This window comes from Histoplasma capsulatum (assembly GCF_000150115.1).
Source record: "Histoplasma capsulatum G186AR genomic scaffold supercont2.2, whole genome shotgun sequence".
Taxonomy (NCBI): domain Eukaryota; kingdom Fungi; phylum Ascomycota; class Eurotiomycetes; order Onygenales; family Ajellomycetaceae; genus Histoplasma; species Histoplasma capsulatum.
This window is the reverse complement of record NW_025544802.1, coordinates 234603-251472: the sequence shown is the minus strand read 5'-3', so window position 1 is coordinate 251472 and position 16870 is coordinate 234603. Positions and strand designations below refer to the sequence as shown.

Below are 16870 nucleotides of genomic sequence, written 5' to 3'. Positions count from 1 at the left end.
TCCTTGCTTGGTGCTCTCAGCAGCTTTCCCCCCGCCTCCCCCCGGTGGGGAATGGGAGGCTCTTCTATTTCAAAACATTCTAGAAGTTTTCCTTCGTTTCTTCTCACACAAACTTATTGCCACTTCAACCAAGCATTTGGGATATATACCTGACCAACCCTTGTCCCTGATGATTTTTTACGACTCTCCTTCGATGGCCTAGAGCGACCATATACCTCTCTTGTCATTGGAGGAAAAACAAATGCAGTTGCTTCAAACCACTAGTTTCTCCATCAGATTTCAACTCTGATTAGCTGCATTCTTCTCTCGTGAGGGCAAGAGGGCTACATTTTCCTCTTTCCGGTGTTTTGGACCTCCCACACTTCGGGTGGTGTTTCTCCTCTCAATCCATTCAGCGTCCTCGACCTCTTCCCCGAAAAGGCTTTGGGGCGTTTAAGGAGTAAATTTCCGAAAGCAAACGGAACGGAATCGCATATGCTTTTCATTGAATCCATGTCGCCTGTTTGGACCGAGGGAATACGTAGAAGCCGAACTTATAGGTCCGAACTTAATTTCAAAGTTTGATAAGAAACCTATGCAAACCAACGTGAAATGAGTCGATAATATGAGACATTCACTTCGCAGAATAGCTTGGAAATTGGCCCACTCTATAGAAATTGGATTCTTTACAAAAATACCCGCCGATAAAACTCGAGGAAGGGTTACCACTCGCTGTACTGATTCAGAACGGATCAATTGTCGCAACATTTGAGCCTCACGGTAGCAAGCTCAAATTCCTTCACATCACTGTGGGAGTGGCTACAGCTATACGATCCATTTCTAAGCGGCGTGTGCGATACATATCCGTCGCAGGCGACATTGTCAATAGCAAATGCATCCCGTCGACATCAACACTGCATAAACGCAGCATGGAACTAACTTTGCTTTACCAAATGCAGATTGAATATCCGTGGGCCCCATATCAACCATCGGCACCGGCGTTTTGACTTGACCACAAATTCATTCATGTGCAAGTACCGCACTCGCTTTGGAGACGGATCGCGGCATCCTTGAACTCTTCGATTTCAAGAAGTCGAGCAGATCGAGATCGCAGATGGAGTCCAAATAGCTGTCTGGTCGTATTTCACACATACTGGCGAGAGAGGAAATTTATGAATTGCTTCATGACTTCACTCCCTAAGCATTATTGCTCCTCAGTCAACTACTCTTCGAACATCTTGTCTCATTTTCTCAAAGAAGTCGGCAAAGGCGATAGAATAGCAATGCAGCTACGAACTATAATAGCCTTGAATATAGGATTCGCAATGTCTACAGAAGGGGGGAGGAAACAGAATACTCTGACATACTTCCGGAATTGCCTGCCCAATATATAAGTCACACTCCAAGCTTTGTCGAACTAATTATATAGATCCTATCCGAGACTTCTTAATCTTCGAAAGCTCACCATGGGCCCGCCAGACCCAAAGAAGCAAGAACAACGCGCAAGTGCGGCTGCTCCGTGAGGGAGTTCCTCAAAAAGGTAATGATGCGCAACCGGCAAGGAAATAAAGCGGGCTCACTCACAGGAGCACCCAGTTGATATTGTAACACCGAAACCTATCCGCGAAAATAATGCGGGGAAAGAGTTGTGCTAGCTTCTCTTGCCCGTGACATGGGATGCCATCCGCTCATAGTGTCCACCTAAAAGCTATACATGGTGGAGGAATAAAACCCAGATTTGTGACAACGTTGCTCCTCTGCTTTTGGACTCCCCTGTAACCCTAACACTTTTCGATCTCAGCAGCATAATGAGAGAATATCAAATGGAAGCCGATCTAATACACCATGATTCAGATATCCTGCCCCAGGCACAAATCACAAATTTCGATTTGATATTAGTCAGATAAAGTTATGCATCCTTTCCCGACTCTAACCAATGACGAACAACCAAAAGCAAACTTTTAAACGAGGTGGGATATCTCTCTTCCCTCCTCGACGGCACCCATTCCCTCCCGCAAAAAGCCCAATCCCGTCCCATGTGTAACACCTCTAGTCGACCTCAGCACGCCTGCCATCCCTGGGGAAATACCCCATCACAGCTAACGTCCTCCCCATTCCACACCCCACTTATCAAGTAGATCATCCCCTCAATTCCCGAACCACCCCCGGATACCCGCAACCATTTGCGACGCCGCGGGCAACGCTACCACACCGGCCCCCATAGCGCCAATGGCGGGAACAACATTTGCTGCAACACCACCCATCGCAATGCTCTGGCACGTTGCAAATAGAGTCCCGGCCTCCACCGACCCAAGACTAGACTGCCATGTCGTGGCAAACGTGCCAGCAGCAGGGCCGATGGGGGTAAACCCAACTAGCCCGAGAACAGGAGATACTGTAATTTACGTGACGATTATAGCCGCACCCGTCGCGCATTGGCGGCCGTTATCCTTCAGGTAGTCGCCTGAGGTATCAAGGAACTTGACGGCGAGGGTTTTCGGGTCCATTTTGCCTGCATGTTTGCAAGAGTGAGAGTGATTGTTTCGACGTCCGGTAGCTGCATTTCGGACTTCAAAGTATTTTGGTTTATTGTATTTCGTAAAGCTTTCAGCGGCCGGTGTAGCGGAGTGGAGATGAGAATGGAAACCTTTCATATGTATACTAGTATTGAAGGGTTGGATGTGGTAGGAGGCAAGTGCTGTAGACCTCTGATGTAATGTCCTAGAAGCCTGTATACGGCCGGAGCTTAACGCCATCAACCTTAAACCTCACGAACGAATATGTGCATCAATGACATGAGAGCCCGCATCGACTTGCGGCCGAACATGCGCATCGTAACTTGGGGAGTTTTTCTCCTCATACCCACACGAGCCAGCAGGGGTACGTCTTCTTTAAAAGCGAGAATGCTATGGGGCATGTGTTATTTATTTCAGAGGAGCCTCCCACACGCAGAGATCAGAAAGCGAGCATATTAAATGGACTTGAGGGCTTGGGAGGCAGACGGGTCAATCAAACTACTGCTACTATCGAAGTCCTGATTCATCATTTGCCCGGGGAGTTGAATGGGCTGCTTCTTCGATTGCCTTGAGCACTTGATGCACTGGACGCATGCAATATAGGATAGCCGCGGAATGCCCTGATATCAGTGGTAGTGTTCTTCATGATTTTCAAACGACAGATTATGATACCGAGTTCAGGTCGGAGCTGCGCATGGTTGAATGAAGTTTGAGAGTTCACGAAGCGCGAGGGTCTAGAACATGGAAAGCACCCTGGGACAAAAGGCCTTCTCAACCCAGAGAATAAATCCAGTCCTCACAGCATGTTGCCTAGCTTGACAGCTAAGTTTGAGAAATATCAAGGCTCTCAGCATTTTTCTAGTCGTGTTGATGGCTGGAAATACTGATGCAGGTTATATCTAAAGGTGGCAACGAGGGGAGCGCTTCCCATGGAACAAGGCGAGATGGCCGAGCGGTCCAAGGCGCCAGATTAAGGTTCTGGTCTCGAAAGGGGCGTGGGTTCGAATCCCACTCTCGTCACCATATCCTTTTTTTTTATTTAATTGTCCCGATTTATTCGTGCCGATTCTAATTTTATTTTGTTGTGCGTTCAATCTGCTCAAGGAAGTGTGAGAATTCCTCGTAAATTGTTATTTGTGGTGATGCTTTACTTCATTTAGCTCACGACTTTGACATCCCGATGTAGTAAAAGGCCTCAACCGGGAATCGGGTCGACTTCGGTGTTTAATTTCTCGTTGCATCGTCCAGCTTCTCCTCTGTAAGGTGTTCGTTCCTCTGCAGATCCTCGTTGTTCTATGCTTATCTGGGTTGGAATTAGATCATTTTCGTATTCGTGCTCATTCATCTCTCCGGACCGCCAGCCTGGACAAGCATATCCGAGCATTGCATTTGCATCCTACCTAACTAATTAATTAACTCTTGGCTCTCTCAGGCTTTCAAGGGCTGCGTTGGTGCTTGCAGATGATGGCAATAATGAGTCTGAAATCCCCCTTCACCACTTGAGAGCTGAGAGCCGTGAACAGGGCTTAAGAGCAGATATATCCCTGCAGGGATTGCGGTGCCCCCACGGTATCTGACCATGCTAATACTGTAGCAGCCGGGGTACGCGCGGTGAGCCTGCTGTTGATGCGAAGTCTAAAAATGTAATAAATTGGCCAGGTAGAGTGTCGACATCGTCTCCTCCAATGCTCACTCCCCTGGCGATGCATTATTGACAAGCGGCTGATCATGGCGGTACTGAACATGATACGGGATACGAGATTGTTCGCTGTCACCATACACGTATACATATATCCCATACGTTGTATAGACATGGTTTACGGCTTGCAGCTGGCCTATCATGGCGTCGCAGAGATCGTGAGCTCACCGCTCACCCCTTCATCCTGAGGAGCAACACAGTTCTGGAACTTTGTAAGCATGAATGCAACTCTGCCACCTCTCTGTTTGACCTCGATTTCCTTTTCGCATCCTGCTCCTTTACCCCGCATGTGGGCCTGTTCTGCTCAGGAATTATGAAAGTAGGAAATGAGGAGCACAGATTTGGGTCACATTTTAAATTGCCTCTGCAGTCTGTACAACACGGGCCTGCGCCTAGCTTCGAAGCGTGTTCCGCTAATCGCGAAAATAGGAGAGAAAAAGTCCACGAGCAGGAGAGGAAAAGCGTTGATCCTCTCTCGTGACTTGAGTTGATTGCATTTGAGCGCGAGCAATACCGTCACTAGCCGGTTGAGAAAGTTGGTTGGAGAGGTTAGCTACAGAGTCTGAAACAACACCATGTCAATGGCTCAGAGCGATTGGCAGCATATCACCCGTTGATTAAGCATAATCTGGCGTGTGTCATGAAGCGGATTCTCAGGGATGGACCAGCGTCTGAACGGAAAGTGAGCCGCAAGGCAGTAGTGGTCCTTTTCCCATATAGCAAACCCTCTGGTTGTTGAACCGCTAATTAATTAACCCAAAACAAAAAAATGCTTTTGTCCGAAATGGACTTTCGTCAAGTGGTTCGGACATGACGAGCGTTAATTTCTCACAGGCTGGGATGATTTCCCTGGAGGATTTGCTGTCTCAGACGCACCAAGCCGAGCAATACCCGCATGCCTTACCTGTGGCCCCCCTGACTGAGTCCATATTGCCAGATCCCGCATCGCTCCCATCACTAGACCATCGGCACTTTGGATTGAAGGCACTAAATCATGTGTTCGGCTTTTGAAACTAGATCACTGGCCCCTGTTCCTGAAATCGTTCTCTACCTCTGGCAAATAGAGCGCGTAGGCGCGTACGGTTCCTGTCGCCACACTTGCTCCAGACATATGGGTCAACCTGCTGGTCCCAAGCACGATGCCTTAACCTGGAGTGATAGATTGTATGCAGCTTTGGGAGTCTTTTCACTTTCTACCCGCGCTAATGGAGAAAAGTGGAGATTGCTGATTCTGAGGCTGCTTACTCGCAGATCGGACGGAGATCATTGAAGCTCCTCTGCACAAGGTATTCCGACAACCAGCATCCAAATGCTGAAACGGTGCATGCATTCCTCCTTTGAGGAAGCTTTTGAAGCGCTTCGTCCTTTACATCAGGCTCACCAGCCCCTGGTCAGCCACATCGCTTCCCGTCGGGGCTAGGGAATAGTGGAGCAAGGTCAAGAGATAGCTTCGTTTCTTGTTTCCTTTGATTTGTTTCACCATGCTGGGGAAAGTGGACACCTAGAATACTGAAGTTCTACTGGACGAAAAGATCAAAGAAAAGGAACTTTTCATTTTAATATCCTTATCAACTCACAGGAACGAGGGTATGACGCAAAGGTCAATTAAAGAGTCAATAGGCTGAGTTCCCGGCCTTTAAGGCTCTTCAAACCATAAACTCTGCAAACCAATGCCAGGGTATTTCATGGGCTTCTTAAGGCAGCTGGATAAATAAACACCGTGCAATCTCGTAAGGAATCTGAAATAGGCGCAACCCTATAACAGCCAATTTTATATTTTCGATCTCCAATCGGCCAAATCGCACGAAAGAGTGGCTGGATTCTGAGACAGGGAGAGTCTGCATGAGATCTTTTTTCGATTCTCTCTGAAATGGAAACCATGGCAATATATTTTGACCCATCCGCTGGTTTCCCTTGATATTTTCGCTTCCTCCTGGAATGGATCTTGGTCACCCACGTACAGAGCACTCCTCTCATGCCCTGGGATATCAAGTTCTTCTCCACCCTTCGGCACCTGCCGCGTCATAGACGACCATGGCGATGACATCCAATGCGAAACAAAATTTTATACTTGTTGGAGTTTTCGGACTTTTCACGGTAGCTGTTATGTTCATACGGCTGCTCATGCAAAAGATCCGAAAACGGTCTTTCGGCGCCAGCGACTATCTCACAATATTCGCTCTCATTTGCTACTGTGCGGTCACAGCAATGACCGTCCTGATCTTTCTATGGGGGACTAATGTCATCGACCCGCGCGATCGGATGGGGAAACAATTTACCATATCTGACATCCATCACCGAGAGATCGGAAGCAAGTTGGCCCTAGTAGGTAGGGTTGTATGTACTACCTAGTAAGGCCTTGTATCTCTCTCTCCTCCCAGCCACAACATCATGATCGCTACTGACGTGGTCATGATATGTATTTGCAGTCTCTGGACCCAAAAAACCATCATTCTCGCTTTGTACACGCGAATCCCTCCAGGGTTACTATGGCCGAACCATATATTGAGCGCTTCCCTGGCTTTGTTAGCTGTAACTTTCGTCCTAGTACAAGTTATCTCATTCAGCGAATGCTCCCCTTTCCACCTCTACTGGCAGGTAGAACCAGATCCAGGTACGGGTTGATGTAATTTCCTTCACCTCCCGCATAGAGCATTCACCAAGGCTAACAAAGGAGATAGGGCCCTGTGTCAAAACCACCTTGCACTCATTTGTACAAACCATTACAAATACCCTGACCCACATTTTGCTTCTCGCCATCCCGCTTCGTTGGGCCTTTCAAAAACACCGGCCTCTCACAGAGTAAGATCCCACAAACGCCCGCAAAACCCCAGACCTGCCCCAGAGATCACAATTAACCCCTCCCGCAGAAAATTACTCCTCGCCTTCCTTTTCTCCCTGGGCATATTCCTCATCGCCGTCGCGTTAGCCCCCCTCCCCATACCCGGTCACGACGCAACCCGCAGCTATCAAAACGCCCTTAAGCAATCAGAGGCACTCCTGGCCGCATTCTTGGCCAACATCATCACCATAGCCGGGCTGGACAGCCCGTCGACGGACGAGGACGACGCCCCCTTCCTATCTTCCAACACCAAGCGGCGGTCCAATGGGAGCGGGTTCAGGTCACTATTTGATAGGGAAATCGTAGTTACCAGCAACTTCGAGATGCAGTCTCAAACGGCCAGTCCCGCACGGGTTCGGCAGATGTTCCCGCGGCACCCCTGGACGGCTTTCCAGCGGATGAGTAATGAGAATCTTATTATCCGGGCGAAGGGGGGTCGTGATTCGCGAGAATCCAAATAATAATATCAATAAATACCAATGATGATAATGATAATGACGATGGAGAACGGCCACTTCCCTTTTCTTTCCTTTCCCGTGCGGGGTTTTTTTTTTTTTTTTTTTTTTTTTTTTTTTTTGGCATTTTTGTTTGCTTAGCTTTGATCACTTTCGGTATATGTATTGACGAGCTTACATTGCCAGTTTTCTATATATATACCCCACGGGCGTTGATACAAAAACTTGAATTTTGGAGAAAATAATTTGTTTTGGAATGACTGGCTTGAGCGGAAAAGTGGCTTCATCTTTTCTCACCGTTTTTCTTTTACGTTTAAATTCGTCCAGCACAAGTGGGAGCCGATACGATGGTAATAGCAGGCCCGCCGCTCAGTTTGTTGCCGGAGCTCTCTGGCGGACAGTCATTTAAAGGGTTAGCATCGCGGGAGCCCTGGATGGTGCCCATTATATCTGGCTCCTTTGTTGGGCTGGTTTGTCAAATTGAAAACTTTTTGAGGTCGTTATTGATATGGTATATATATAGGTGGATGAAAGGAAGGCTTGATCCGGGAAACACTGTATCAACTGGGATTATGGACTGTGACTACTCTGGGGTTGTTGGCATTTGCGGGATGGCCGTTGTGGTATATATATAAATGATGCTGGGTAGGACTTAGCTGGTGGTTAAGATCGGGACGCTGAGGCCAGACTTCTAGGCCAAACATGAGATCACCTCACTGCTATGCACTATATAATCACACTTCCCTGGTAAACTGTGCTTGATTTCTTTGAAGGCGAGATCAGGCAGGGCATACAACGGCGGGTCCGGTCTGAAATAAGCGTTGAGAGAGCTGAGCCCCGAAGATTCAAAAAAATTCCGTTCTGTCACCAAACCACATCGTGATCTAGATCTGCTTCATGTAGACCGTCAAAGTCTCCTATAAGGTTATCATCTATCACCCTTGATCTTTTCCCTATCGTCGCCGCCGCTAGATGAGGTTCCCTTTCATCTAGTGGGCGCCCTCCCACCACTGCCACTTTCCGAACAGCAACCACTCTTCGAAGTAATATTACTCTGAGCATTAACATTGAGCACTTCGAGAAGAGACAAGGCACGGCCTAGCCCAATGCTGCCCTGCGGAGGTTCCCCTGGACTTGGGTGAATACAAAGAACAAGACTCAACAGTCGTATCCGGTTTCTATGCAATGGTTTCATTTCCCGGGGCGCGTTGATCCGGTTTTTAATCACACTCCAAAGACTCAAAAATCGTATACGTCGAGGATTGTCGGTACGGGTCCAGGAGGAACTTTCTTTCTAGTTAGATCTGCCTCCTCGAAACCAGATGCAATTATTCTTGGAGATTCTGCCGGTGCACTCGCTCTGGCTTCTCTGAAGGCATGAGTTATTCCAGTCTATTTATATACGCCGCGTATATAGAGAGAATTCTAAAATGTAAGCTAAAACTGAGCAGAAGTGATCGGAACAACTATCCATCCACGCCCATGTCGCCCCCCAACATACCATTTCCTCTAGGAAGCTCCATTGTTGGAGCAAAGGTGTAATAATACTCCTCAGCACTATGGCCCTAGTCGCGGGATGTTTGGCCGTTTGCCCCATAGCAGAGGGCGATCTTCATAGCCAGTTCCGATGCGAGATGCCATTCCTCGGGATGAGAGTATCGACGTAACGGCGAAATTCTCCCCCAGTTCCACTTCGCGTCCTGGAGATAGATGGTGGTACAGCATGAAGCCCTCATAATCCTCTGATATCTCGAGAGTATCGGCGATCTTTCGACCGAAAGAGAAAAGGGCAGCTCAGTTCTAATCTCTAAAATAATGGAACAAAAATAATGAAACAAACATATAAAATGAAAATAAATAAATAAATAAATAAAAATAAAAAACCTCAAGCGAAAGGTAGTTGCCCCTTTCTAACTCTAGAGTCTTGAGCGCTAAAACAGCCACCAAAGCGAGTAAAAGTGGCGAACAACGTATGAACACACGTTTCCTCGAGTTTGCCAGAGCCGCGAATTTCCCATTCTATCCCGGCCCAACTTGAATAAAAGAAGAAGCTTGTTCAGAATCTAAAATGCATAGGATGGACATGAAGATGCATCAAAAAAATATCACATTCAGCGCCTCGAAATATAGAAAGCATGCTTATTAACCAGACGAACATCGCATTGCCCAGCGGATACCGGTACCGCTACTGCTACCGGTACTACCAGCAGTTTTTGCTTCGCCTACAAACTAGCCCTCCCCCGAGATTCAAACGGCAGTACTATCGCCAAAGCCCCCGCGATAATGAACAGCGCACCGCTCATATAAACGGGAACTGCAGTGTCCAGGTCCGTAAGCATTGCGACAACAGGCGCCAGGACGCCGAAAATCCTATTAGCTGCCGCCGTCAGCGCATTGCCCGTGCCGCGATCCTTGGTCGGAAATATCTCCGGCGTGTACGCGTACAGAACCGCGTACATGATACTGCTCATGAAGCTGTAGGCGCAGTTCCAACCCAGGAGAGCGTTGGATGTCGTCGCGGTGGTGGACGCGAGGAGGAATATTCCTGTGAGCGTGGTTGAGAGGCCGAGGGTTCCCCTCCTGCCCAGGGATCGGGTTTCGACGAGGGAGCCGCCAATGAAACACCCTGGGATGCCGAGGATAGCGATGATTAGTGAGTTGCGGTACGTGATGTTGGTGGAGCCGTCGCCGAAATTGGCGCCGCGGGTGGATTGGATATAGGGTAGAAACGCGTTGTAGAGAGGGAATCCGAGGCCGATTAACGCCCAGATCAAGGTGATTAGAGAAGTTGACCAGGCCAGCCTGGGAGTCGCAAAGAGGGATTTAAGGTGGCTGGAGTCAAGTTTCTCTAATTTTCGTTGCAGTGCGACCCGAGCTCCCTCCCTCTGTGTGGTGCCGTGTCCCAGACTAGTCAGCGCTTCGAGAGTGAGTGATGATTCTCTCCCATTTCGCCGCGCCACCTCGTGAACCACCCGGACGGCGTCTTCGTCTTTGCCCCTACCCATGAGATACTTTGGGGATTCAAAGATGGTAAAACAAGCGAATCGGATGAAAAACATAACCATCGAAAGCCCACCTACAGTTATCAAGTAATATCTCCATCCTGCGTTTTCAGACCGGGTGCATTTTTCATTGTCTTCCTGGCAGGTTAAGTTCCCCAGGAGAGGCCAGGCGACAAGATTACCCACGACTTGCGCAAGCGCCCAATCGACAGACAAAACGGTGAGTAGGAACTGGTGAGATGACGGCAAGAACTCGAGAAATATCGCAGAATCAACCGGGAGATTCCCGCCGACCCCGAAGGACCATAGCGCTGCGAAGACCGCGATGGCCGCGAAGTTCGGCGAGCTCGCAGCCACGAGCCCAAACACTGCGGTGATGCCAATGGTGAGATTGAACGCCCAGCGTCGACCATATATATCGCAGCCAAACCCCCAGAAGATCGCCCCGGCCAGCAACCCCAGATTCTGCGCAAGGGTAAGCAAAGGCGGGTGGCTGGGCGAGAACTCGTTTCTCACGGGCGTAAAGATGAGAGAAGTAACTATGGGCCAAAGGTTATCGCTGGCCCAGCCGAACCCAATGACTATGAACAGCTGCCATTGATACCGTCCCATGCCGATGTCGAGGATAGCCTCGTTCAACAACTGAGCCTTTGCTTCGTAAAGCGGATCGCTGCAGCTAAACGACAGGGCGGCTAAACGGGCATCTTCATCCTCTAGATTGCTTTCTTGGGATTCTCGTTCAGACAAGCTCTTGTTGGAGGGACTAGTATCGGAAGCCTTGCGCATGAATTCCGAGTTCTCCTCACCACGGGACTCCATGTTCTAGGAGCTTGACTCGGCAACAGACGCTGGGGGAAGAGTGGGGGGGAGGGGGGGAAATAATGCAAAAGGTGCTGCACACATTCGACTGGATAGAGATGAATTTCTGAAACTAATTTAGGCTGACTGTTGATGCAACCATGCCTCTATGAGTGTCTTTTTCTAATTTGTTGTTTTCCTGCAGGGCTTCTGGCGCCCATATGTTGTGGAAGGTTGAACCAAACTTGTTTCCAACAGGGTAGTTGTAATTGGGGTTTGAACTATATTTCATCGTGCACTTTGCCACTCCATGCGTAATCAACAATGGCCACGGGGAACCGGAAATCTGTTATGATCGAGATCAGATAGCCAGCACAGCAAGCTACTAGAAGTTCCGGTAGCTTCCCGCCGTTTGGAATCAGTCGTATGATACAAAGTAGAAATCCATCAAGCTCATGGAGTGGGCCAATTTTATGATGTCGGGCAAATGCCGCACTGTTATTATTCACGGCCACAAAGCTTGAGCTTAAATGCCAGCCCTAGCTTTACATGGAATCGGACTCGTTTCTTTCATTGTTGGCCTTTTCGCAACCGTCCTTGTCAACGGCAACGGCCGTTTTGCAACAGCCTCTCCTAGGATCGGGAACTAAGGTGGATTGTAGATACCCAGGCCACATATGGGTCCGGGTAGACTTCATGTTTCCATGATAACTGATGGTCAGAAATACCAGTCAGTATATAGCAAGACTCAGTCGATTGGTTCCAACCACGTATACGCGGATATGGAACCAGTTCCTCACCACGGGAACTCTCATGACATGACAATTCACATATTCCAACCAGGTCCGCGTCTTCTTAGGACCCTGCGCATTGAATTCCACGTATGCTTCGACCCTGCGGACACCCCATCGGTAGAAGTGGTCTCGATGGACACAAGGCCCTATTTTCGTTTGATCCGCCGCTGGGTCCGCCGCTTGGTGTCTATTGAGCCATTCGTAGATTGTCAATCGTAGCAGTGTATATATATTTATATGGAGAGAGATATTGAGGGGGCGTGGACACTCTGACGTTTGGCGAAACCGTCCCCCGAACTCTGCGTTGCTGAAGTGTGGTGAGAGATGTTCTCTATGGGGCCAGATATGGTTGCAAGCGCCCACGTTGGATCATAGTTACCTAGCGTACTCCGTAACTATATTAACAGACGGTTGCACTAAAAGTCATCCATCGTCACACATTTCACCCTCTTGGAATATCTATGAATTATTTACGTCATTTAGCTATTGTGAAGCTGTGATACACGCGGTTCCTATTGCCTTAATTGTCTACGGATCGCTCTCCAAAGTGTGACAAAAGCAGAAACTCTCGGGGGAAAAAAGGAAAGGAAATATCTTGATTAGAGTTAGAACTCGAGAGCATTCGAGTAGCAGAAACAGCATAAGCTGCAAACAAGTAAAAGGAACGAATTGAAATGCTACTAGCTTGGCCAAAAACACGTTGTAGAAAGAAGCTGATGATGGAATTTTTTTTTTTTTTTAAAAAAAAAAGGACTTGAGCTTAATACAGATATGTCAGAGCAATCAATCAAGTATTTGGAAACTGAAACACACGAAGCCGACTAGATAAAGAGAAAGGAAAGGAGAGCGGGCGAAGGAAGATCAAATGGAACATGTCTTAATAGAACACGCTGGCTTGCTACAGACAAAACTACACACACACACACACACACGCACACATTTTCCCCTCTCTCTCTCTCCCGATAGCTGTAATACACACAAGGTAAATAAGCTCATTAAAACAGAGATAAAAAGAAAAGGACAAGGAAAATACAGGGAAATGAAATACAAGAAAATAATTGAACAGAAGAATTTAACTTGGTCTTGGAAAAAAAAATAATAAAAACAAGAGAAAGAGAGATAACAAAGGAAAATCATGAGAGTAGATTGAGTGAGGAAAAAAACAGGTAAAATCAAGAAATATGGATGGGATGATAGCTAGCAAACAGCAAAACAAAAATGCTAGCAAGGGAAAGGTGGGGGGGGAAGAAAAATTCACATCTGTTTGCTGGATGGACAGAGACGCAGAGAGAAAAGCGAGAGCATGAAGCAAGGAGTACTGAGACGGACGTACTTACAAAAATGAATTAAATGAAAAAAAGGAACCCAGGACCATCATAAAAAAAGTGAAAGAGATGTGAAAAATTTGGAGTTACGCTCGAAAATGCGTTCCATTGGAAAAGGGAAGAAAGCAATGAGGGAAAGAGGTGAATTAATGGACGGTCACTAAGACAAGTTACGTGTTGCATGTTGTGCGAAACAGACAAAACACTCAATCAAGTACGCAATGTGCAGGAAGGAAAGAAAACGCCCATCACCACCAGGTTAGAATGCAGTTGCAGCCTTTTATCTTTTTGCCTTTCTTTTAATTTTTCCCATTAGAAGAAGTGTGTATAAACCTTCGAGGATTCGTGGACTTCCATCTCCTGAATAGCGTAAAGAACTGGGTGTTAGTTAAGGTGCACACGAATGGATAGATTAGAGGAATATTGGCTAACCATTTTGAAAGTATTAAGCTCTTCTTTAATTTGCTGTGCTAATAGCGGCGTCAGTCGATTGCAAGTCGCAATATCTCCGCGACGGTCATACTCTCCACTAGGCCATGTGTCGTGAAATTGGATGCGGGGACTGAATGATATGTTTCGCGCAGCGGTTTGTGGCGTAACGGGTGCACTTGAGGAGTCGGATGTAGTGAATCGACCAGAGGGGAGGAAGTAATCTTCTCCTTCAATTGTAATGGAATCCGTCCGTCGATGGCCAGAGCGCGGGGGGTGATCACGATCTCCATTGGGGGTGCTTGGGGCGCTGGAGTGAGGAGAGTCCTGGATGTGAGGAACAGGAATCATGTCAACTCCTCTGAACTCGACCGGGCGAAGGGTGGGAGACGAGGTGTTGGAGCCGGTGCCAGATCCTATAGGTGAAACGTAACAATGTTAAGACGGACATGCCCCTTCATGAATACCTTTTATCAATGATAAGAGATAAGCTCACTTTTCAGAATTCCCTTTCTCACCGCAGCGAGAACTTCAGCACGCTCTCTTTCACCTCCCATGATGCTCTTGCGGACCGCGTTAACGTTATCAGCACCGTAGCTTTGTTCTCCTCCTGTGTCTGAGCTACCGGTTTCCACAGAAGTACGTCCCTGAGCTGAGGGCGATGTTGCTGGTTCATTATTGTAATTATAACTATTATTATCATTGACCTGCACCGAGGTGCTATTCTTGGACCGTGCCACATTGTTATCGCGCTCCGCTTCCACATTTACTATGGACACCCGAGGCGTCATAGGTTCAGCAGGTGCAGTTGCATTCCTCATGGTGTTGGGTGTAGATTTAGGTCTGAAGAGCCCGACAAGTGACCGGGTGGAGTTTCTAACGCCTTTGCCCATCTTCCTCAGCATAATCGACGCCGAAGAGGCAGTGGAAGAAATAGACAGATTATCCATCGATCCCGAAAATAGATGACCTTGCCCTGAATATATGCTCTCACCAAGTCCATTGGCTTCTTGTTCCTCTGCAATTGCAGCTTGCTCCGCACCCAATTCCTCGTCGAGTTGTTGCTTTCGCGACACTTCTTGGCTAGGTCGACCAGTTTGTGTAGCTTCCTGGGCACTGGCGGCCCGAAGCTCCGCAACACTGCCAAACGACAGTGCCCTTCGTAGCCTTGACTTTCCAGATTTATGGAAACCTTTTTTTGACAATTCTGTCAGGCGCTTTGCAGCAGGACTTTGTGTTTTACCTTGTGAAGGAGATGAGGACTGTTCTTGCATTGCAGAAGGTGTTTTAGTTGCGGAGTTCGTGGTAGTGGGGTGCTTTGTTTCTGAAGATTCAGAGCTCATATCCACCGGTTGGGACAAAGGAGAAGGATTTGTGACACGTTTCGGATTTTCAATGAGTTTGTGATCTAGTTTCAGTGTAGTGGGCGATGAAACTGGAGGAGCTCGTTTTCCCTTTTGCTCCCAAAATAATATATGTTAGTCATAAACACAAAGGCAGGTGAAATAAAAATACTGGAAGCAGGCTTACAGTTGGAGGTGACGATCTGGTGGATGAGACACTTTCAGCGCTACCCTTGTGGGAATGGGAGTATGATTGAGCAGAATGGGGCTGCTGATCGACGTTTTGGAGAGTCAAATCTTTGGTGTCTAATGAAATTTGTGTTTCGGAGACTGATTTTTGTTCTGATACGTTTACCGGGGTCATGTCTAGACTGCCCAAGCTCCTACGTCTGTAGCGCTTGGCTTGCTCTGATGATTGTGACTTGTTAACGGACCCATCATCTGCACTGACACCTCTGAAGTGAGATGGGGGGGCTCCTTGCTTTATACTGGGGCCAAAACTGGACTGCAAGGGTCCGTTTGCTACAGGCGACGAAGTCTGCATAAGCCCATTCTGGGTTTCAGCTCGTCGTTGACCACGACGGTAACGATCTGGAGAAGGTTTAGCAGAAGCAGCGGGAGATGTAAGCCCAATTGAAGACAAAGGCCGAGCAGGAGGTTCACTGGTTCGTTGTCTTGTTGGGATTGCAGAGTCGTCTTTCGAAACTTGGGATATAACAGAGGACGGGATGGTAGGGAAAGTATTAGATACCGAACCAGCAGCAGGGAAATGCACACGAGAGGGAATCAGGCCCGGGTAAGTAGGGTTTGCTTGGGTATGTACTGTCGAAGGAGCAGATACCGCTCTATCCTCCGTTTTTAGGTGATGGGGGCCATTCTGACGCATGTGAGAGCTGCCAGTATTCGTCAAACTGGGAGTGCTAGTGAAGGCGTAAGGAGCAACAGGATGTCCAGCCTGTGAAGTCCTATAACCAATCCCATTCCCATTCCCATTTTCCAACACATTGTTATGTGATGCCCTAGACGGCTGCTGGTTTCGAGACATTTGTGAATGCTGCTGTAGTGTTGAAGTTGTGGGGGATGGAAAGGTGCCAGTAGAAGAGGCGCGAGGCTGCAGCAGAGTGATGGAGTTGGTCTGCTGGGGAATCGTTTGTACCAATGCAGCCATGATTGGAATCACGCGGTATATTTAATGGAAGAAAAAGGTGAACGGAGATACTTCTGGCAATTTGACTCTTGGATCAAGAGGCACGATAGGTAGGGAATTCGGTGATGTAGATATATCCACCACAACGCGTTCTGCTGATTGGGGGACAAGATGATAGAGGCCAACTAGAACAAACCTGCAACCTTGAAATTAATAGGTCAGCTGAGGCATCCACCAATAGTATGTCGAAAGTCAAGTTGAGAGGAAGTCAGAGAATTCGAGTAGTAGGTTAGGAAGCGTTGGGGAAACCAATTGAGGAGGAATTGGAGGGTAATGTAGGTAGGGGTAGGACAGGACGGGTACCGATGTTATTGTGCGAGCTAGGGTAGTCCTTTCGTTGTGTTCACGCATTCCAAGGCGAGAGTCGGGAATAGATAGAAAAGCCAAAGCACTAGGCAGTTGGGAGGATAGTAAGAAAGGAGACCTACCAAGATCACGATTGTAAAGCAGTTTTTTAAAAAGAGAAACGATTGAAAAGGAT

At 47.8% G+C, this 16870-nt stretch overlaps 5 protein-coding genes and 1 non-coding gene across 6 annotated transcripts; 2 read left to right on the top strand and 4 right to left on the bottom strand.

Annotated features, from left to right (window-relative positions):
- Positions 1-2126: 2126 nt before the first annotated feature.
- Positions 2127-2486, bottom strand: HCBG_01298 (uncharacterized protein; the record flags this gene model as incomplete). The annotated part of the gene is made up of 2 exons (XM_045428348.1): positions 2127-2374; positions 2405-2486. The coding sequence occupies 2 exons, from the start codon at positions 2484-2486 to the stop codon at positions 2127-2129; spliced, it is 330 nt and encodes a 109-aa protein (XP_045290134.1).
- A 947-nt stretch (positions 2487-3433) lies between these two features.
- On the top strand, positions 3434-3515 carry HCBG_11005. The gene has a single exon. It is a non-coding gene; the product is annotated as a tRNA-Leu (tRNA).
- Positions 3516-3690: 175 nt separating this feature from the next.
- Positions 3691-4483, bottom strand: HCBG_01297 (uncharacterized protein; the record flags this gene model as incomplete). The annotated part of the gene is made up of 4 exons (XM_045428347.1): positions 3691-3788; positions 3851-3891; positions 4189-4330; positions 4363-4483. 4 exons carry the CDS (start codon positions 4481-4483, stop codon positions 3691-3693), a joined length of 402 nt encoding a protein of 133 aa, XP_045290133.1.
- A 1245-nt stretch (positions 4484-5728) lies between these two features.
- HCBG_01296 (uncharacterized protein) lies at positions 5729-7497 on the top strand (the record flags this gene model as incomplete). Its single annotated transcript, XM_045428346.1, has 3 exons — positions 5729-6531; positions 6624-6808; positions 7065-7497. 3 exons carry the CDS (start codon positions 6229-6231, stop codon positions 7495-7497), a joined length of 921 nt encoding a protein of 306 aa, XP_045290132.1.
- Positions 7498-9263: 1766 nt separating this feature from the next.
- Positions 9264-11330, bottom strand: HCBG_01295 (membrane transporter; the record flags this gene model as incomplete). Its single annotated transcript, XM_045428345.1, has 1 exon — positions 9264-11330. The coding sequence occupies one exon, from the start codon at positions 11310-11312 to the stop codon at positions 9714-9716; it is 1599 nt and encodes a 532-aa protein (XP_045290131.1).
- Positions 11331-13722: 2392 nt separating this feature from the next.
- Positions 13723-16350, bottom strand: HCBG_01294 (uncharacterized protein; the record flags this gene model as incomplete). The annotated part of the gene is made up of 4 exons (XM_045428344.1): positions 13723-13770; positions 13843-14255; positions 14336-15293; positions 15370-16350. The coding sequence occupies 4 exons, from the start codon at positions 16348-16350 to the stop codon at positions 13723-13725; spliced, it is 2400 nt and encodes a 799-aa protein (XP_045290130.1).
- Positions 16351-16870: the final 520 nt, after the last annotated feature.